The following is a 23,714-nucleotide window of genomic DNA, read 5'->3' as shown; positions in this document are numbered from 1 at the left end:
GAAAATATCCCATAGAAAACTACAAGAGTTCAACACATGTTTGAAATACTCAAATCCCTCTGGAGAAAAATAGGACAAAACATTTCCTCCTGGAGATTTAAACTAAGCAGAGCTTTTTAGGGCCCACTAAGTCTATTATATAGCTATAATTCTCAAGCGGAAGCTAGAGATTTGTAACTATACAAAAGAATGGTTTATCCGAAGATATTTTGAACTTGAACAGATCAGAGTTCCATTCAGGAATACCTCTTGCGGTCCGCAGAGGACAAGCTTCTTTCAAAGCAATAGCTATGGTATAAGTACCACAATGGAGGGCGTTGTAGGTACAAAACCACAATGAAACTCTCTTGGAGTAGCAATGGAAGCGAGTTATCCACAAAATGTGGTCACAAACAATTTGTACAGGTTCCCTAGTTCGTTAAGCAGGGACGCCTGAAATTTTGCGAAGGAACACTCAAAAGTGCAAAGAAGGTCAAATGGAGACTCCTCATCTGATACACTCAGTTGAGCTCGGCTAATTTCCATTCTTTTGCCGAGAGTTGCACAACCGAGCGCTCGGCTCGCAAATTAACTGGGATATTAGCAAAAAGTCAAGTTTATTCATAACAACACCCATGGGAGCCGCTATAATCAAACTTTAAACGTCAAGCGTTTAGTCGAAATTTCAGCAAATGAACTTTAACAAACTTAGATTTGCACAGCCGATTTCGGCATTCTGTTTTAAGTGTGTAGTTTAAAGACAGGCCCATACAGCGTATGATCGAGAGTTCCAAAACTACCAAAGGTAGAGGTAGCCGGAAAGCTGGTAGATGAGCTGCACGAATACGTCGACAAAAGGAGCAACGTGCATAAGGACATCAAAGCGTTGGCGATTAAGATCCAGGGGGCTCTTGGATCGGCAGTTAAATATTAGAAGAATAGGGCCTAGAGAGCCGAAGAAGCTGAGAAGTAGCTCTCAGTTGCCAAGACTGACAGTGAGGCAAGTCAAACTTCGGAAACGAGAAGGCAAGTCACCAATACAACTGCGGAGGAAAACAGCGTGGTGGGAGGTGTCCCCCAGAGGATGCAAACTATAGTTCACGCCGAAGAGGCCTAGAAAATTGCCAGGATATTTTGGACCCGGCGGCTTCAAGAACGTGCCCGTTACTGGTGTACGTCATCCAGAGAATGTCGTAGCAGACGGCCATACCCCATGGCAGGTCGTCGGCAAATGAAAAGGGTAATCATAAGACAATAGCTCATCTAGAGGGGACATAAAGGTGAAGCTCTCACGACACGTACGTGGGAAATTTGCGCACCATGCGAACCAATCCGGACCTTAGGAAGCTGAAGGCAGACGTACAAAAAATTTGATGCACCCCCAATGGGGAAATGGTACTCGAGTAAAAAAGGGACCCAAAAGACAGCAGCTAGTCCTACAAAGAGCTTACCGAGAAAGCTATGGGCGACAAGGTCAAAGTCAGGGTCCTATGTTCGGAAGCAAACCCTCCTATGCAAAGACTTGGACGAGGTCACAACTGGGGAGGAATTTGGGTTAGCCGTGAAGGAGCAGTGCGAGCTAAGAGAAGCCCGGATGACCGTCCGCATAAGAAACGGATCTTCTGGCACGAAGGCGGCATCGATTAAACTACCGATCGATGCCGGAAACAAGAGTTTGCAAGATCAAAATACGCTGTTCTGTGTGCCCGCTGAGTATTTCTCAGCAACCGTGTGTTTCAAATGCCTTGAGTACGGCCACCTGGCACGAAATTGCTAAAGGCCCTCAAGATGGGCGATAGAGCAGTTCCCACTTGGCAGATGTTGGACAAGGTGACAGAGAAGTTAACTGATCGAAAACCAGTCGGCATAGCCGACGACTCCAACGCTTGGGCGGTCAAGAGGAGTAGCCGACTAACAAACACAAGAGGTTGCAGCCTACTTGAAGCTCATTCAAAGCTGAATGTGGACATAGTCGAGGAGAGCAAGGCCAGCACCTATCGTAGGGTATGTCAGAGGTGTAGTTTTCTGCAGCCCCGGTATGATAAGAGCTATAAACTGAAAAGTAAGTGATAAATATACCCACAGTGACCATCGAGCGATCCCGTATCACATAGGAGGCTGGACGCAGGCCGATCCAAGTGGAACTCAATTTTGAGCAGAGATGGAAAACCGCAAACTTCAATAACGAAGCATTCGAGGAAACTCTGAGGCAGGAAGAAGTCTCACTGAAACTCAGCGCAGATCAGCTGATAGCAAAGCCATACCGAGTGTGTGATGCAACCATGCCAAGGCTGGCAAATCCAAGACTCTGTCGACGCCTTGTCTACTGGTGAAATGCGACGATTGCTGAACTGCGTACACAGTGTTTCCGAGCTAGAAGGAGGATGCAAAGGACCCGGCACTTGTAATTTTTCGTCAGTTGTTCTTCCTCCTGAGAGTGGCAGACACGTGACCCTCTTCGGAGCATATAGTTCTAACGGACCTGAAATTTGGATATCGGCGAACCGCAACTCATAATGGACCCTCGATCGTACTGGCAAAGCCAGAGCAACATGTCGACACTCTCGTGCTCATCCTTCTACCATGGACAGAGTAGAAAGTGAAAGCAGCACATACGCAACCAGTTCGATACAGTAGAATTAGAATAGAAAACATTTAGGCGCTGTAGAAAGTGTAATTGCAGCTGTCAATTGTAATTGCTCACGTAGTGCCCAAGTGAACAATAGAGCTGTAAATTAGGTTAAGCGGTTAAAAATATGAAAAAAGATCATCGAGACACTGTTCCCGGTTCCCAGGACCGGATGGAAATTCAAATGTCGCTCAAAAACAGCCATTCACAAAAATCCTAATACGTTTACTACCACAATACAACATTGGGGTTAAAGGAGGGTTGTTTTTCCGACATCTGGAAACGGTAGAAGTAAGTGCTGTTACTAAAGTCAGGTAAACAACCCGGCGACCTATCGGCGTATAGGCCGATGCGCCTATTGAATACGGTTGGCAAATTGTTGGAAATAGTGGTCCTAACCAGGCTCACGAAGTACACGGAGCGTGAGAGTGGTCTATCAGAGATGCAGTTCGGATTCCGAAAAGGCAAGCTCAGGACGGTTGTGAATGCTATGGAAACGACACAGAAGCAACAGTGAAGTGGTAACCAATACTGCGCGATGGTCACTTTGGTAACGCAATGGACCTAAAACTGCGTTGAGGGCTGTTCGGGCTCTGAAGAAGTTGATCATCAATATTAATTTCTATTCCCGATCAGCCTAGATAGCCGTGTAGTGGCGGTAGCAGTTCCCTCAACTGGCTAAGAATATCACTACGGATTGCCTAATCCGGTGGTAAAAGTCCACCAAACAAGCGACCCCTAATTCATGGTGTTAAGCGTACCGTGCCTAGGAATGAATGGTTAGGGGGGTCTTATAAAAACTTAACCGTGAACGGAGCCTGTGGAGTACCAGGGCACCCTCCACAGTATGTTGCCCTTACTGTGTTAAACGGAGCAATGACGCAGTGGACCTTATTTGTCTCCGGGATAATCGGCCACTTTTCTTACGTCTCAATTCCGAGGCTTAATAAAAGTGGGTAAATGATTTTTTTTTTTTATGACAGGAATTAAGTTCGTACAGGTAAACCTTCATCACGCAAAAGGTGCTTCTGCTGTGTTGAGTCGAAGGTTTAAAAAAGAAGGACTGGAAGTGGCGCTTATTCAAGAGCCATGGTCCAATAAACGAAAGATTCTTGGAGTTCTGACACAAAATAGTAAAATATTTTATGATGAGCAACAAGATTCACCCAGAACCGCTGTCTTAGTACGCAAAACGTTAAAATGCTATCCTATTACAGAGTTTATCAGAAAGGACATTGTTGCGATCATGGTAGAGGTACCAACCACTAGGGGTAAAACTGAGATCGCTGTGGCTTCAGCTTACTTTCCTGGCGATGTTCCTGAGGCACCTCCTCCTGAGATCGCATCATTTGTCCAATTCTGTAAAGAAAACAACAAATCGTTTATCATTGGCTGTGACGCCAATGCACATCACACGGTTTGGGGTAGTACGGATATTAACAGTCGAGGTGAGTCACTATTAGAGTATCTGTCTTCGAACAATATAGACATTTGCAATAATGGTGATAAACCTACTTTCTCAAATGTAATCAGACAAGAGGTCTTGGATCTAACACTGTGCAATGCTGCAATCTTTGACAAGATCACAAACTGGTACGTGTCAGATGAGATTTCTCTGTCTGATCATAAACACATAATCTTCAATTGGAGTGGTGGAGATTATTCTAGAACCGCATTTAGAAATCCCAGGAGGACAAACTGGGATCAATATGTAGAATTGTTGAATACGCATTCATTTACAATGGGAGAAACTATTGATTCAACCCAAAAGTTAGAATCATTTTCTCAAAGGGTAAATGAAAGTATCATTAATTCCTTTAACAGAAGTTGTCCCACCATACAATCGTCTTCTACTAGAGACGTGCCATGGTGCAGAGCGTTCATGATTAACAAATATTTTAATCATGATTAATCATTGGTGATTAAAATTCAAATTTCGGTGATTATTGATTATGATTAATGATTAATTTGATGTTTGGGATGATTAATGATTATGATTAATGATTAAAATTGATTTTATCTGTGATTATTGATTATGATTAATGATTAAAAATGGCTCATTGATTAAAAATCATGATTAATCATGATTAATCAATCACAAAAAACAGGAAATGATTAAAATATAATTATTGTTTAAAATATTTTTGAAGTTCCAAAAGTAAAAGGTAACTCTGTCTGGGAGATTATTGAAAAAATAATCAAGAAGAAGAGCATTTGAACCAATTCAAATTGGATCATATATTTTATATGGTGAAAAATTTTTGGTGATGAATGATTAATGAGTGATTAATTTTTTTTCTTATGATTATGATTACTGATTAATGTTTAATTGCGAAATCAGTGTGATTAAGATTAATGATTAATGATTAAATGAGAAATTTTGGTGATTATGATTACTGATTTTTGATTAATCTTAATCATTAATCATTAATCATGATTAAATTTATGATTAATCATTAACGCTCTGCCATGGTGGAACTTAAAACTGGATCGCCTTCGAAAATTTTCTCGTAAAATGTTCAATAGAGCGAAACAAACGGGAGATTGGACTCAGTACAGGAAAGCCCTGACTGATTACAACAACGAAATACGAAAATCGAAAAGAAAATCTTGGACATGTGAAAACATAAACAGCACTCCTGTAGTTGCAAGACTTCAGAAAACGCTTGCAAAAGATCATTCAAATGAATTGGGAAACCTGAAGCGCGACGATGGAGCTTTTACCAAAACTCCTCGTGAAACTTTGGATTTAATGATGGAAACCCATTTTCCAGGTTCGGTTCTAAGTGTGGATTCCAATGATACTATATCTGAGGAAGGTGAAGGATGTCCTAGTATAAACTCATCGGAGTCAACTAGTACAATAAACACCGCCTCAGATCTAGCTGATGAAATCTTCACGAAGGCCAGAGTGAAAAATGCAATTAGATCATTTCAGCCTTTTAAATCTGCAGGAGTTGATGGAATATTTCCAGCACTGATTCAAAATGGAGAAGCGGTGTTGGTTCCACCACTAATTGAGATGTTCAAGGCTAGTTTAAGATTGAATTACGTTCCATCAAAATGGAGACTTGTAAAAGTTATCTTTATACCAAAAAAGGGGAAGCGAGACAAGACGCATCCCAAAGCATACAGGCCAATTAGTCTTTCTTCAGTTTTGTTGAAGACTATGGAAAAGGTTTTGAAGGATTTTATCAATTCTTCTTACATAAAAGACCATCCCCTATCTGACTTCCAGTTTCCTTATCAATCTGGTAAGTCAACGGTTACGGCACTTCATTCGCTAGTAACAAAGGTGGAAAAAAACGATTTCAGCAAAAGAAATAGTTCTATGCGCCTTTTTAGACATAGAAGGGGCATTTGATAATGCCTCCTATTCATCTATGAAGCGTGCCATGGAGAACAAAAACTTCGACCAATGTATCATACATTGGATTTATACTGTGCTTGCAAAAAGAGAAATCACCTCTGAGCTGGGAAGTTCTTCTATAACAGTAAGGGCAACGAAAGGTTGCCCTCAAGGAGGAGTCCTCTCACCACTATTGTGGTCCTTGGTTGTAGACGATCTTCTAAGAAGCTTGAAGGAAAAAGGTTTCGAAGTTGTGGGCTTTGCAGACGATATAGTCATAATAGTGAGAGGAAAGTATGACGAAACTGTTTCGGAGAGAATGCAAAGGGCTCTAAACTATACACATTCATGGTGTATTAAGGAGGGTCTTAGCATCAACCCGTCAAAAGTCGTAATTGTCCCTTTCACTAGGAGAAGGAAGATCAACCTAAAAGCTTTTCGGCTTGGAGGGATACAAATTCATCCTAGTGATCGAGTCAAATACTTAGGTTTGATACTGGATGCTAAACTGAACTGGAATGCTCAAATTGAGTCCGTGATCGGTAAGGCAACAAGTGCGTTCTGGTTATGCTCCAAAACTATTGGTAGGAAGTGGGGCTTGAAACCAAAAATGATAATGTGGATTTATACTGCCATAATCCGCCCAAAAGTGACGTATGCTTCGTTTGTCTGGTGGCCAAAAACAAAAGAGGCTACCACGCAATCAAAGCTTGCGAAAATTCAACGTCTTGCGTCCATTGCATCGCTGTTACAGGAGCGATGCGAAGCCCACCATCAAAAGCTTTAGATGCGATTCTCAATCTGCTACCTTTGCACGAGTACGTGCAATTAGAAGCAGAGAAGGAATTGCTAAGATTTGAACGAGTTGAAAAGTTTATGCCAGGTGATCTTGTAGGTCACAATACTTCCAAAATAGGCCAGTAATGAAAATGATTAAAGACTGGATGAAACCTGTGGAGAACCATGATGTTCCTTACAAGTTGCACGAAACAACTCGTGCAGATTGGGAAGTCGGAGGTCCCACTGTTCGTCAAGGGTCAATCAAATTCTATACAGATGGCTCAAAAGTTGGAATAAAAACGGGAGCAGGAATCTACGGCCCTGGAATACAAATTTCAGTGGCGATGGGACACTATCCTACGGTGTTTCAAGCAGAGATTCTTGCTATTTTGAAATGCGCAAATATCTGCCTTGAGAGAAAATACAGATATGCAAATATTTGTATTTTCACAGATAGTCAAGCTGCACTAAAAGCATTGTGCGCTTACAAATGTACTTCAAAGCTTGTCTGGGAATGCATTCTTTCACTGCGCAGGCTGTGCCAAGGGAATTCAGTAAACTTATACTGGGTTCCAGGTCACTGTGGCATTGAAGGGAATGAAATGGCAGACGAGCTTGCTAAAAGTGGTTCCAATTTACAGTTTGCTGGCCCAGAACCATTCTGTGGTATATCAAACTGTACAATTAAAATGGATCTGAAACGCTGGGCTGAGCAGAGGGTGATATCCAATTGGATGGACGTCAAAAATTGCAATCAGTCAAAACGATTTATAACACCAAATGCTTATAAAACCAAAAAGCTCTTAGAGCTCAACAAGAGAGCTCTATGTACATACACTGGCCTAGTAACTGGACACTGCCCGAGCAGGTATCACTTGAAAAATATTGGCCATATTCAGAGTGATATCTGTCGTTTCTGTAATACGGAACGTGAAACCTCGGAACATCTGCTTTGCAGTTGTGGTGCTTTATACACGCGCAGGAAAAGATTTCTAAATAGTGGTTGCTTGCAACCCAGTGAGATCTGGTCTGCAAAACCTGGGAAGGTCTTGGAGTTTATCAATTCCATTGCACCTGACTGGGAGACGACGCGTCGCGGCAGTAGCTGATTACTTGACACATGGTAATTAGCTGGCTAGATGCGAATATCAAAACGGGACATGCCACAAAAGTTCAGCCTATTGGACGCAGTGGCTTAATTTCCCCAACAGGGGAGGAAAAAAAAAAAAACTGCGTTCAGCAGCGTCAGCAAGGCAGAGATCGCCAACTCGTTACGGAGGTTGACGGTGCCTGAGTATCTGCACCAGATCCTTAAAAGCTGTTTTCAGAATCGCATACTGATTGCGGCTATTACAGCAGGCGTTCCATAGGGATCTATTTTGGCTCGGCTATTTGGAATGCCTTTTACGACGAAGTATTAAAGCTAAACCTTCCCAGATGAGTGCAGCTCGTCGGCGACGTGGCACTTCCAGTGATCGGTGAGTCACTAGAAGAAGTCGAAGTACTGACCACGAGGCTATAGAAGACATCGATTGCTACAGGGACCGAGACACAAGAGGAATTCTCAAGAGAGAGCGAACCAACACACTACTCAAGTAGCAGCAGCATCTGGACAATGCTGTGAATAGCTTCCACATAACGCAATTCCAGTCTGTGTATGTGAGTGCGAGGTGGTACTTGCGCAGATTCGGCCATACTAGCACCGACGAACCGACATGACAGCTAGAACAAATAAATTCAAATTTGTTGTCCGCGACGCCATGATGAAAAATAGCCGAACACTATCGCCACCTCTATAACGGCTCGCGATGATTTGATAGCTCGACACCAAACCCCCGTGTGTTCATATAGGAAACGGTTCGCGTCTGTGCTGAATTGATAGAAGCGATCGCTCGCTTCGCCAGTCGACCGTTAAATTAGGGGGGGATAGTTTTGGATCGCCACTGTCACGTCGCACAGTGGGAAAAATCGACCCAAAAAACGGATCTTTTAACGCCGCTGGTTTCGGTACATGAAGTAGACTATTTCTGACGTAAAAAAATTCGAGAAATCGATTGGTGCTAAATTCATTCACCGCACGGCACGGGAAGTGGTCCATTTTGCCCCATTTTGCCCTTTTTTCATACATGAAGAGAATCAAAATGTACTTTTAAACAACAAGCATGACTGTAGATCGTTGAAATTAGCTGCAGGTGTAATTAGAGGTTCATAGCAATCATTAAAATACATGGAAGATCCTTTAAATTGCTTATTTTGCCCCATATGCCCTAACAACTGCCGAAAATTTACACTTTTACCTAATTATGAATGGATTTTTAATGTTACTGATTTGAAGTTGATATTTTTAGCATTAACAAAATGCACTGAATCTATTATTACCAGAATCATCTTCGGGAGTTGTCCAATTTGCCCCATTTTGCCCTATTTTCATAGAAAACGGAGATTTAAAATGCACTTATAAGAAACAAATACTGCTAAGGAACGTTGAAATTAGTTTTTGGTCCAATTGGAAGCTAACAGCTATCACGCGCATATATGAAAGATATTTTCCCTATTTTACCCTACATGCCCCACATGATCACATTTTTTGTATTGTTTTGTAACATCACCCTACATCATGGATCATGAGTGTCGGGGCTTTCGAGAAACACTGGAGCATGTACTGTTCAGTTGTGCAAGGTTGGCACAACCACCAGGCGAAATGGCTGCAATTGTTGGGGCTGACGTCAACGTAGACAATATCGTCAATCGATGAAAAATGGAACTCGGTGAACGGGGCTGTAGTTTTAGATCATGTTAACATTACAGCGAAGTTGGTGAGAGAAACAACGATCGGTTTCGGGAGGTATTTATTCGCCGGGGAACTCTCGGGTGGAGTAGGCCAGACCCACAGCCGGAGGGATAGTCGAGTATAAAGCGTTGTGGTACCGGTTTGGGTCGTTGGAGTGCCACAGAATCGGAAACTAGAGTCCATCAGAATTGCTGGAGTGACTTCGATATCCCACCGGAAGGTCTGTAATATCAGAAGAAAACGCCTGCCACTTAGTTAAATATGGTGTTTCAACAGGAGCCAAAGGGCTCAAAGTGTAGTAACTTGGTCGCTGAACGGCGAATGTGTAGGTAGGTTACAAACAGGGCCATAGGGCTCAGCATAACACAGGGTGGTCGCTGATAGGCGCTAAAGAATGAAAGAAACTAACGACAGGAATCGAAGGGTGTGGTATGATGGGAGCTAAAAAGCTCGGGTAAATATAGAATAACAATGGAAGCGGTGCACATTGCATATAACACTTCCCCTCTGAAGTAATACTACATGATACACATAGACATTGCCTCAATTCGTCGAACTGAGCTGATTGCTGTATGTGGCTTGACCCTTCGAGCCTTCGAATTTTTCATAGAATGTCTGTATACAAAAACGGCCACTTACTTTTAAGGCACTTCCCATTAGCCGATTTTTCGGACTATAGCTAGAATCGAACCGGAATTTCACTGCATTGTTTGCTATTAAAAATGGTCCAGATTGGTCTATGCGTCCGGAGTTATGGCCATTCCAGTGATCCGAACCAGCACCGGTAGAACTGGCTGTATATAAAACTGAACCAAGCCTTATCATGCGACACATCGAACTGCGCCGATTTTTTTAACCTTTAGCATGGTCGACGAATTTTGTGGGGAAATTAACCCTAATGACTAGAAACTCCACGATGTCGGTAAAAAATTCAAGATGGCGGCTAAAATTCAGAATGCCGGCTGTAAATTAGAGCTTTAGGCTCTCAAACAGATATGCGGATGATGACTGGAGTCCAAAAATGGCGGCCAGCAGAATATCCAATATTGGTTTAAATCCAAGATGGCGACTTAAAATTCAAGATGGCGGCTGTTTAACGAAGTTTTTGGCTCTGAAACCATGCAACATTGGTATATTTTGTATGAAGATGTCCGGAGTCCAAAAATGGCGACCAGAATATCCAACATGGCGGTTCAAAATCTAAGATGTCGTCCCAAAATTCATGATGGCGTCTGTTGGAGTTTAAGGTTAATAAATCATTCAATATGAATATATTTGGTATAGATGGCGGCTGTTTATTCCTCCTAAGATGGGTTAGGCTAGGCGCACCACGACAGCGTAGTGTACGTTCAGCGAGCTTGACTGGGTCATATTGACGCCACCATTCTATTCGGGTTAATGGAGTTTGAGTCTCTAAAACCATGCAGTATGGGTATACTTGGTAATGAGAAAGAAGTCTAGAGTTCAAAAATGGCGACCAGAATGTCCAAGATGGTGGATAAATAATAAATGGTTAGAAAATTCTAGATAGCGGTTTTTTAAGGAGTTCAAGGCTCAAATATCAAAAGCCAAAAAAAACGATATGGTTTGTGATGCCATGAAATGGATTTTTTTAAACGTATGAAAGTACAATATTCAATAACATGTCACTTGAGTTTTGTTAAAATGGGTTTTCGAAGGAACGAGAAAGGTGCCACCACCGCTAGGCGGATTTATTGTTTTTTTCCTAAAAATCCATAATCATAAACAGTCATTAATGTGGATTGTTCATTTCGCTTTGACTTAAGAAGTTCAATGACACCTTTTTTCATTTATCCCATTCCAGCTGGCCGTCTTCATCGGTCCCATCCTGGCCGTGCTGTTCTCCGTGTTTGGCTTCTGCACTCGGTACGTGGACATCACGCCGCTGTTCCAGTGGATGTGGCACATAAGTTATTACCGGGCCAGCTTCCACGGCATCCTGAACTCGGTCTACGGAATGGACCGCGATGACCTATTCTGTCCGGAAACGCAAATCTACTGTCACTTCAAGAACCCGGTCCTGTTCCAGAAGGACATGGACATTGAGCACGTGGATATGGAGAAGAACTTCGTTCTGATTGTGTCGATTGTGATAACGATGTACATCGGAACGCTGTTCGTGCTGTGGTACAAGCTAAATAAGCGATAGTGTTAGGCTATGTTCTATAGGTTAAGCTCAGCTACCGTTCGGGTAGTATGTATGAATGTAAATAGGTAGTACGAAAAGCTCGTCTGGCACGATGATGATAACGGACCGTAAGGGGTCACTTACCAATCTAGCATGTTATCAAACCGCGATAGACCTTTCGGTGATTCCCTTTCTCAGCTGTCTAAGGATCTTGCCATTTTGGTCGCCCGGGCGACCGTTGAACCCATTCCCAGTTAGGCCAGCAAGAGTCTCTTCTTTTCATTTTTTCATCCACCTTCACTAAATTCGGAACAAGAAAACGCACCAGCGAGCCAATTCAAATTGGAACAAAGTGTTAAGCAATCGTCTGTGATTACGTGATAGCCCCTTTTTTATCCTTACGTTTATGAAAAAGTAACCGTGTATTACACCTTATGATTAGCTACTTATACCAAACCAAAATCTCAAGTGAAAGAACAAAAAAAAAAAAGATCGCACCTAGGTTCAAAACCGTAATCTCTTTTTTACACCGTACTCTGGAGTCAAGCGTTATTTATTTGACCAAACAATCGAATATTGGTATTGTATGTAGGTACGTCGCGTCTTGCAATGGAAAATAAAAACTTTGCGATAAGAAAACTGACCGCTCGGAATACGTAATCGTACGTCGAAACCATGTACGCTAATGGAAAGAAAGCCTTGTGGAATGGAAGACCCCTGAACTTGACGGCGGAAGATTTGGGGCGCACGGTTATCAAATTTTCGTGGAGTCATTAGCAGAGCCGGCGATGGGCAAAACTGTATTAATCGAAACGTGCACACGATTTTGCTACCAGCTGGTTTGGGTTATCGTTATCAATTTTAAGCGTTGGTTGCGAATGGTTTATGGGTTTGGGTACTGTCTTGCACATTGGAGAGATTTTAGTGAGTGACGCTGATCTATATAGTCTGCTGTGTATGTGTGTATGTGAAAAATGAATGATGAATATGAATGATAATTGTGGTCCTACTCAATTTGTTCATGTTTCAAAATCTGAACTATCATAAGCGTAAATATCAAATTTAATTATGTTGGGAGAAGAAGCCTCGAAGATATAAATTCAACCGAAGGACAGAAAAGGTCCAACCCCCATCCAGGTGAATCGATCTGTTCTCATCATTTCTGGAGACACCAACACCCTGTCAAGTGGCAATGAACGTCTAAGCTGTGGCCCAGTTTTACAGCCTTTTGCACCTGATGGTGAGCAAAAATATGTACATGCCTATCAACTGCCCGCCCGAAGATGATAATAGCGCGTGATTGAGTGATTGGGCGATTAGGATTATCGCGTCCGCAGGAGCAATGCTTTTTATAAGCGATTTACGGCTATTCGTCAGGGGATTGTCAAGAAGTGGAGTACGGGATGTAACCCGTTGAAGAAGAATGCACTTGTCACAATGGAATGACGAATTAGAGGGTGATTGGCCTTGACAGGCCAACAGGTGGTAGTAACGGAATCCAGGCGGAAGCATGAACTTGGGATTCTACTCGGCGTTATCTATTCGAAGACTGTGTTCAAAGGTGAAATAGACTAGCGTGTTTGGTGGACGTCATGGTGGCAACGCACGTGGAATAAGATTAGTCAAACCCAGGTTTATCGTATGCCATATGCCATATGCCAAACTGATACGTTCAAGATAAAAAAAATAAGTAACATAAACATGTCTGTATAGGTGATCGGCCACGTGGTCAAAGTACAACCGAACTTGAGGAATAAGAATAATAGTAAACACACTGGGTAAAATGGACGCCTTTTTGCGGTGTCTCCGTCTCCAAAGAAGCAAATGGGCGTGGCCCCGTGGTCTTGGGGATCATACGTTCGCTTTGTATGCGGATGGTCATGGGTTCAATTCCCCCCCCCCCTTTACGTCAAGCCGACACGTCGATTGACAACTGACCCTCTTCTGAGCAAATACTCTAACGAAACCCGGAATACGGATGATTGACCTGTGCCGATACCAAATGGACTCCGATGGACTGATATGGAACAACAGCAACAACACCACGTGCTCGATGAAGTAGAATAGAAGTAGCAGCGTAGCTATCAGTGCCAATAGTAAAATTAGAAAAGATTTCTCAAACTCTGTTTACTACAGTAGTTATAATGACCTCCGCTCACGAAGTGCCCTAAAGGACAAAAGAGCTGTTAAAACGCGCAACCGTATGAAAAACACAGCACTCCCAAAAACCTTGCTTGCCGTATGCAGTCGTATGCAGCTTAACGTTTTAATTGGGTGAACGTTCTGCCATCGCTCCAAATGTTCTAGCAATAATACCCATGTTATGCACAAAACAGACAAATTGGCCGGATTTCGTGAAAATCGTACCTCGGCTGTTGAGCTCGGCTCGTCGCATAACACCTTCCAAGGCGATATTAAACAGCATGCATCAGAGCCGAACACTTTGCCCCCTAGACGTTTTAATCAGTCCCCTAGACGTTTTAATCAGTCTAATGAGCTTCCTGAAGAAGCCGTTCTCGTCTTTTCCATAGCTGTCGTGCGGTCGTATGCCGCTTTGAAGTCCAGTGATGTGTTGGGACGTGGTATACGCGGCATTTTTTGAAGAATTTATAATACTCTGAAGATCTGGTCCGTTGTCGACCGCCCGTCGATGAAGCCGGCTTGATAACATTCCATGGATTTATTCGTTTCAGGTGATAGACGACGGAAGATGATCTGAGATAGAATGTGAATTGTGAAGGCAACCGGTGCAGACAGGTGGCAAACTTTTCTGGGCCCTTCTTGATAAGTTCATCTGCGATACCATCCTTTCCAGCTGCTTTGTTGGTTTTGAGCTCCCTGAGGTATCCTTAACTTCCCTCAGCGTGTGAGTTGGCTCATTTCCATTCTCTGCTGCATTGCTGTAGTCGTTCTCTCTATTGTCATGGTCTTCCGTGCCAACGACCACCTTTCGATCACCTCACGTCCGTCCGTCAAGAGGCTCCCGTCCTTGTCCCTGCAAATTTCGGCTCGCGGCACGAAGCCGTTGCGGGATGCGTTGAGCTTCTGGTAGAACTTCCACATTACATGGGAACTGGGTATGGACGAAAGTCTACGGGAGGAGAGGGGGTCTGAGATTGCCAAAATTGAGTCTACGTATTTTATGGACAGTACCTAAGGCATAGTGCAAAGGTAATACAAAATGTTGGCCACTATCCCTAGCTAAGATCAATTGCGGTTCTCGACGAACAAGCGCTCTAGAGCTCTTGCCATGCATCCTAGAGGATTAGGGTCTTAAGCAAAGTTGTCTAGGTTGATTGATGCTACACTTTTATGTATTTGGTTTTGTCCTTGTTCTGCTGATACTGATCTAGATAAGTTTTATCTTTTATCTAGATCTGGTGAAACTGTTCTTCAATACGACACTTTAGTTTTCGGTAAATTAATTTGGATATTACATTCTTACGACTCCGGTTTTAACTATATTTATTGAAACTGATCTAGATAAGATAAATCTTTCCTTTCCTTTCAGCACGACGCTCTAGTATTCTCAATATAGGGTATTTGTGCCTATCTTAGTCTCATTAAGGATGTGCAACATGAAAAATCACTCACAGCGCATTGTATACGCTTCAAACTTAATGATACAAACCTTTAACACACGTGCTCACTTCCACTGTTGATCTTACGATGCACTAGAGTGGGATTTACCTTCAATATTTGATTTAATTGCGATCACAAATCGCGAGCCACTCGCACCTATCTTCAGCACACCGTAAAATTTTCATCTCATCGCGGTCCACCGGGTGGCCCCTTATTCATCTCAACAGTATTTACAGCAAATCCACAACCACTCTCACATTTTCTCATCGTAGAGCATTCTGCACTCACCCACTAACGCACTCCCTTTCCCTAGCAGGTGACAGTTTCATTGTAATTGTTTTCCTCTCTCGCAAAGGAGAAGTCACAACAATGTGCGGCGCGACGAATCGTCTATACTCGCTCCCCACGTTTTGCACTCGCATACATTCACAGCTGATTGGCAAATCAGTGCTGCCGAACTGGATGATAGTTCGTAAAGCTTGAGCGGTAGCAGCATATTTAGATGAAAACCAAACCAAATATTTTGAAAGAAATGGCGTTGGAAAATGAAATTATTGATCGATTTGCGTAGAAGTTCGATTACCAAGATGTTAAACCAAGAAACGACCATATTCTGATTGAAAAAACATCGAATTTGTAGTGACCAAATCTCATTCAATTAACTACTTGTTTCTTGATGTCTGGCACCGCTGTGATGCTTGCTTTGGTGCTTCGGCAGAGATGTGCGCCGCGGTTAAAACATCATTTTTGGTCGTCGGCGGCGGCGGCGTTAAAAATGAGAATTCAATATTTCGCTCTTTTACATCTCATATAGCGAAACATTTTAACAAACTATACTTTGCATATGAGAATGTAAATACCACCAGGGTGCCAGGCCGCCATTTTTCAGAATCCAACATCAGTATGTAAACATTTGTGTATCCACAATGGATTCCATTGTGGATACACGAAAGATGTTGGCTCCTGTCAGATGCATTAGGTTGGATTAGGGTTGCCACATACGTGGTAAATACACTAAAACCTCAATTTATGCATGTTATTTTAATGCACTTTTTAATTTATGCACCTTTTTTATGACCTGCATAAATTAAGGGAAAGCTACTCAGAACCAATATTGTGCATAAGAATATTTAACCCTTCAGCGCGCGCGCTGTTGTAAAAAGTACAACACTACCAAAAAACCTCGCTTTTCGTATACAGCGCTAGCGCGGTGCAGTTTCAGTTGTTTGACGGCGCGCGTCCTGGAAGGTTAATAATGACGGTAACTATATTGCAACGGCGGCTAAAGGGTGTTTATAAGGGTGAGCAAATGGAAGTCACAGGGGAGTTTCATGGGGTTCCCAGGGGTTTCCGCGAGGTACCAGGAGATCTCCGGGGGGTTTTCGGGGGTCTGAGGGGGTTTTCGAAAGCATTGCAGAGAGTTTCAGAGGATTTTCGACGGGGTTTGGAGGCGTTACTGGTACGTTTTCGGGGGTTTCCGAGGATCTCACGTGCGTTAAACGGGTGCAAGTGGGGGTTCAGATGCGTTACATTGGGTCCGAGGGGATTTTAGAGGGATTTTGGAGGCATTTCAGGAAGTTTCAGAGCATTTTTGGCGGGATTCAGAGGCGTTACGGAAGCGTTTTTTTTTATGCACAAATTTACCTCATTTTATGCCTTTTTTAATTTATGCACCCCCAGCCATGTGCATAAATTGAGGATTTAGTGTAGTAACTTGTAATTGCGCACTCGTATATAGTGCGGCAGACAATTAAACGTTCCATAATAAATAAAAAAAAATCCATAATAATTCTTAAGTTATGGCATGAATTGAATTATTAGAACCTGAATTCTTCAGATTTCATTACATCGGAGAAAATTGGGTTGATTTTGAAATTCCTCACATTTTGTATGTATGTAATAAAAATTGACGAAAAATTTGAAACCTGATTTACTCGAAAAGTGGGTTTTTGTCACTTACACCCCTTTGCTTCTAATCCCCTCAAATATAAACGAACGTTGTTATGACGTCACGCGGGGAAAAGCTCGGGGAAAAGCATGCATGCTGTCATTGCATGCTTTATACACCTTGTGTGAAGAATATGATATTTGCTAGGATTTTTATATGATCATATATAAGTGACTAAAAAGTAACTAAAATCTCAACAGGATCATTGAACGAAATATTTTGTTTATTCGGCAATGAATGACATGCATTCATTTTGGGAGCGTTTAAACTTAAATCGATTATTTTCTGAAGAATATTGGGGAAATTCTAAGTTCGGTGGCGTGATGAGTTTTAAGCTGGCGGCGTGCTAGAAAATCAAAACATCCGGCGGCGTGAAGTAATAAATCTCGACGGCGCACATCTCTAGTCCTTGAGACAAAATGAGATGAATATAGGTACTAGGCCGAAGAAGGGGGCTTTTACCCTAGGTTCTAGAGGGTTGGAGTCTTCGACAAAATACTAGATTGTTCGAATGAGTGTAATCAGTTATGTACCTTTTAATTTCGCCTTATTCTTTGACAGATACGAGTATTTCGACTACCACTTGTAATCTTCCTCAGTGTCAGTTATCCACTACAAGTGGTAGTCGAAATACGCGTATTTGTCTAAAGATAAGCAATTAGGGCGGAATTAAAAGGTACAAAACTGATTACATTCATTCAAAGAGGGATCGAATAGGCGGTAGAAGATACTTTAGATTGGTTTATACTTCACTCTAACGTCTCCGGTATTTTTACCTAACTGATTTTTTGTCTAACTGATCTAGATAGTTGTATTATTTAATATGACTATGCAGTGTTGTAGTGAAGGGTCTCCAAAGAAGTGTCTTGGATTTATTGATATCACAAATATAAACCAACGATATAAATCTAGATTGGCTGTACTGTTCTAGACATTTTTTTTTTGCATGTCTCTCCATTCTAGACATCCGCTTGAACTTGCATCCTAGAGGGTTGAAGTCTTCGGCAGAGTGCTTTAGGTTTATGGTTGTTACATTTTGCATTTTCGTGTTTTTGGATAAATCTGCTTGTTGGGAGGGAGTATTTGCTAAAGTGCTTATGATTAGTAAGTACTTCGTTCTTACGTTTTCGGTTCTAATCTTAATCTGTCTTAAGTGATCAGCTTGTTGAAAGTTTTCTAGTTAGTTATTAGTTATTTTTCGTTATTCTTCTAGATATTTGTTTTGAAATTTCTCCTAGGGTTCCTGGGATTCATGCAGAAATTCATTTACGTATTCTATAAAAAAATATCCAGGAATAAATAGGGAATATTCTTTGGAAATTCCTTTGGATGATCCTTCAAAAAATTCTTAAAGGTTCATTCATTCATAGATTTCTTCAAAAACCCAGGAATGGCTTCGTCATATATTCGCCTTATCCTTTTGGAGCCGGAGAGGCCATATATGACCCTAACATAGAAACGTTGTTGCAAATTGAGTTCTCTATTAGGGAAAAATGGGGATATTTGTATTTGGGACTTCATCGATAACCTAGAACATCCTGAACACCATGAAATTTGGAAAAACGAAATAATTGACATAGGGGCCGTTCATAAACCACGTAGACTTTTTGGAGGGAGGGGAAGGGTCTAGCCAAAGTCTACACTCCATACAAATTTCAAATTTTTTGTATGGACAAAAGTCTACGAGGGGGGAGGGGGATCTGAGATGGGCAAATTTTGGTCTACGTGGTTTATGAACAGCCCCATACCAGTTGTCCCAAAAGCTGAACTTGGATGTGGGTTACGTTTATATGTAAATGGCCTTCGTCAAGAATATCAAAAGGCGTGTTATATTCTTGGATGTTCTAGGTGTTCCAAACTGTCCTATAGTGAAGTCCTTAAGATCTACAAGAATAGTTTTATGTATTTTCGCCACAAATAATAGCATTGCATAACGTACTGGGATCCGTGAAGCTTTTGACATTTACAATGTCATTTATAGACACTACAGGGATAATCCAGGTCAGCCAAACCACCTTGAAATTCTGAACTTCAGGTTTACACTCGTAACAGTATCCATATCTGTTATACTGAGTGACGTTGCATAATCAACCGCAGTTACTGGAGCAATCCGAAGTCTACCAGCTTATTATAAACCTTTGGGATATTCACGGTCGTCCAAACTGTTCTACAATGAAGTCCTTCAAATCTACTAGACTAACTTTGTGTTTTCACCATAAATAAAGGTATTGCATAATCTGCTGGAATCCGCGATGCTCTTGAAATCTCAAATGTCACTTAGAGACACTACAGGGATATCCCAGGTCAGCCAAACTACCTTAGAGTTCAGGACTTCAGGTCTAGACTCGTAACAATGGCAATATTTTCTATACTGAGTAACGTTATACACACTCAGTTGAGCTCGGCTAATTTTCATTCTTTTGCCGAGATTCGCACAGCCGAGCGTTCAGCAATCGCAGTTTAACTGAGATATCAGCAAAAAATCAGGTTTATTCATAGCAGCACCCATGGGTACCCTAGCATCAAACATTAAACGTCAAGCATTTAGCCAAGAACTCAGCAAATGAACTTTAACCGAGATTCGCACAGCCGATCTTGGAATTCCCAACTAACATTTTTGCTGTATAATAGCTTATGCGAGTTTTGTTCCAAGAACGTTTGCTCCATAAGCTATTATGCAGCTACCTTTGTTAGTAGGGTTCTGTTTTAAGTGTGTATATTTATCCGTAGATACTGGAGCAATTTTAAGTCTCCTTTTTTTTATTATTGAAGTCCTTCAAATCCACAAGAAAAACTTTTTATTTTTTCACCATAAATAATAGTATCTGCTAAGATCCGTGAAGCTCTTGAAATCTCAAGTGTCATTTAGAGACGCTATGGGTATGTTCCAGGTCAGCCAAACTATCTATGAGTTCAGAAATTCAGGTCTACACTCGTAACATCAGCTATATCTGATATACTGAGAAACGTTTCATAATCAATCGCGGTGACTGGATCAACCAGAAGTCTATATATTATTATGAACCTTTGGGACATTGAGGGTCGTCTAAACTACCCTGAAGTTTGGCTCTTGATGGTAACAGTAGTTAGTCTCACAACGAATTTAGACTGTAATCTGTAATCCGCTTGGCATAGCATGAGTCATTTCAAGATAGTTTCGAGATATTCCAGATCAATAACACTACTTCGGAGACCATAGCTTCAGGTCTGCACTTGTGATAATAGCTCTTGCCACTTTGCCACGTTAAGTAGTGTTACATGATCCACTGTACTTACCAAATCAGTAAGAGGAACTATATATTTTTGGGATATTATGGATTCCTTACTGTTATGAATATTAGTTTATAAAAACAACCACTGTTACTTTCAGACAGTGGCGTAGCCAGAAATTGTCTCTGGGAGGGGTTTTCAACGGTCAATGATACTTTTTTGATTTGACACTAACATTTTGTAAACAGTAAGGAGTAATTGTATTCGTAGTTTGAAAATAGCGGCGCAGCCGAAAATTTTTTTTCGTCGCAAAGCGCTTTATACTGAAAATTTGTTCCACAAATTTTGGCTCTGGGGGGGGGTTTTAACCCTGAAACCCCCCTCGTGGCTACGCCAGTGCAGAAGACTTGCTGGACATAATAGATTACAAATCGTAGTTTTTAATGAAAGAAGTTACCGTTATACCCATAGACTTCAGGATCTAAACTCAAGAACAGTTTGGATGACCTAGGATATCCCGACTGATCTGATACTGTCTATTGAACTTTCAGAAGACTTACTGGAAATGATAGATTACAAATCGTAGCTTTGTATAATGAAAGAAGTTACCGTTGCACCCGTAGACGTTAGAATCTAAACTCAAGAATAGTTTGGATGCCTAGGATATCCAGAAAAAAAAAAATTTCGCATAATATTCTTCCGTTTTTATACTATTGACCACAAAAACTACAGAAAAACGTAGAAAAGCTCCAGAATAGTGCTTGGAAATAATCCGGCTTCAAAGGGTTAAGGGATTCCTTTCCTTCTTTCAGAAATTACTCCATCAAAAATTCCTAATGGAATCTTTAAGAGAATTCTTTAGGCATTTCTTCAGACCAGAGATACCATATAGATTTATCTGTATTATGCAGATTTTTTAACATCGGTAAAGATTTCGTTTTATATGAAACACAGATTTTTGAGCTAGACGGACTGTTTTATTTTTATATGGGATACAGGTTTTTGAAAATATATACAGGGTATCGCGCCACTTGGGCAGTGGCTTTTATATTCGTCTGTTTTCCACTATAACTCAGTTAATTTTGAACCAATTGACTTGTAATGCTGTACACGGGTAGATACTATACCTATCTCACCACATTCCAAAAGTTGTGTCAATTGGTTCAAATTTGATTGAGTTATAGTGGAAAACAGACGAATATAGAAGCCACCGCCCAAGTGGCGCGATTCCCCAGATAACAATGTATGTATTGCACTTATCTGGCTATACCAGTTGGCCTGTATATCTGAAATAGGGTAAGTGTACCAATTATGGCTATAGTACCATTCATTCGCCATAGTTGATTTTCACCCTTTAACGATATATATCAACAATAAAAAAAATGTGAACAACAGATCACGTTCACAAAAGATGGTTGCATTCATTTAAAGTCCACATTTTGCTCAAATTATGGTAGAAATAAATCATGTTCCTTAAAATTTTGGCTTCCTTGCACCCTTTTTCGCTATTGTGTACCAATTATGGCTAATCCCATAAGAAATGCATGCAAATAGTGCGAAAAGTAACCGAAGTTAAAATATGTAGCCATAACTGGGACAGGGTTCCTATCATTGGCACACGCTGTAATAAATACAAAAATAGTTTTGGCTCCATTTTTATATTTTTCCTGTAAAGTATGGGAACTAAACTATCTTTTATCATATTGGTGACATTCGTTGATCTTCTCGTTATTTTTGTACAAATAGTTTTCCTTAGGTCAAAACATGAAGTATTTTACTGCCGCAATTCTGCAAAATGACGTTAGCGACATTGATAGTTTTGGCCCATTTTTTGGTTAGTATGCATAAAACTCTTGCTTATCCTCTAAGTTTATTTCCATAGATGATAGATTACGACTAGATCTTGCATTCTAATACAGCAAGAATATCGCAGTGTTATTTTTACCCCAGTTATTATATATAATATACCAAACAATATCGAAATTTTGAATGGTGCTTACGTCACTTTGCAGAATTACGGCAGTTTAGGCGAAGTACGTTTACAATGACACATATTGCCCATTTTACTGAGATTTTACCAGATTTGCTGGTATTTCTGAAACATACTGGAAAAACTTGTAATTAGAAGGCACGAAATATTGCTAATTGACAAATTTCATCTCACAATTCGTTAATTAGCAACATTTCGTGCCTTCTAATTACAAGTTTCTTCTAAAGTTCGTTTAATTGACAATTTACGAGACACATTTGTGAAAAACTTACTTACCGTCGTTGGGGGTGAGAATGGGTCAAAAAAGGACACTCAAAGATTGTTTGTTAAATAACAAATGCAATTGAAGTCAGAATAACTTTTTATTTGGTATGTATACTCTCCTATGTGGTAACGATAGTTTAGCAAGAAAGTATCACATTATATGATTTTTTTTAATAAACTACAAATGATTGAAAATTGACCCAATCTCACCCCTTAGAGGGGGTGAGAATGGGTCAAAGTATCCGAAATCGCCTATCTAAGAATATAAGTTAATTTTATTGATCATATCTAGTAAACCTAGTTAAAATACCATGTAACCATACGAAAAAAAACTTATGTAATTTTAAAAGATGATTAATCCACCCAAAATGGCTAATACAACCGGAAAAATGGTTGAAATTTGATAAAATAACGTTTGTATGCTGTATCGATATTTTTAGCCACCATAATCATCCTCATTTAAAGTTTCAACCACCATGAGAGGAGAGGGATTACAAGGAGGGAGAGGGGCATTGAAAGATTGATTAAAATACAGATATTTTTAGTATACTGCATAAGAAATGTTTAACCAAACCCTCCGTTATAAACTCTCATGTACATGATTATTGGCCTTTATATTGCCAAAGCAAATCACTCCATCTCAAGATAGAGGGTCGTTCAAATATTATTTTACTCAACATTCCACATTATTAGATCCTCCCCCGCAATAACATTTAAACGGATTTTTTAATCAATTTTGTATGAGTCCTAGCACAACGGTAGACTTATTCTTCTTTCTTTAGTAATTTCATCTATTTTATGAATGGTCCTTATACTGCCCCCATTCGCACAACAGTCCCATGTGAATAGGACTGTTATGCGAATAGAAGCAGTATATGTCACTCTTAATTCATAAACTTCAATTTTAATACTCAATAAGCAATCTCGTATGCCGCAATTCGACGATCGTTCGCTTTCCGACATTGTGCTATGTTACCGGTTTTATAGCCCCGGCATTTCCTGGATTCCGCTACCGTCTGGTAGTTTCACGATACATATTTCCG

At 40.9% G+C, this 23,714-nt stretch overlaps 1 protein-coding gene across 1 annotated transcript in view; it reads left to right on the top strand.

The window, feature by feature from the left end:
• LOC109429977 (ATP-binding cassette sub-family G member 1) overlaps positions 1-12,320 on the top strand; it is a 132,662-nt gene extending 120,342 nt beyond the window's left edge. Inside the window, exon 10 of the mRNA XM_062849239.1 lies at positions 11,354-12,320. Within this exon, the coding sequence (XP_062705223.1) occupies positions 11,354-11,698 (345 nt within the window). The 3' untranslated portion in view covers positions 11,699-12,320. The remainder of the gene's footprint in view (positions 1-11,353) is intronic.
• Positions 12,321-23,714: the final 11,394 nt, after the last annotated feature.

This window comes from Aedes albopictus, chromosome 2 (genome assembly GCF_035046485.1).
Source record: "Aedes albopictus strain Foshan chromosome 2, AalbF5, whole genome shotgun sequence".
NCBI lineage: Eukaryota > Metazoa > Arthropoda > Insecta > Diptera > Culicidae > Aedes > Aedes albopictus.
The sequence above is the reverse complement of the archived record's forward strand: the minus strand, read 5'-3'. Positions and strand labels throughout refer to the sequence as shown.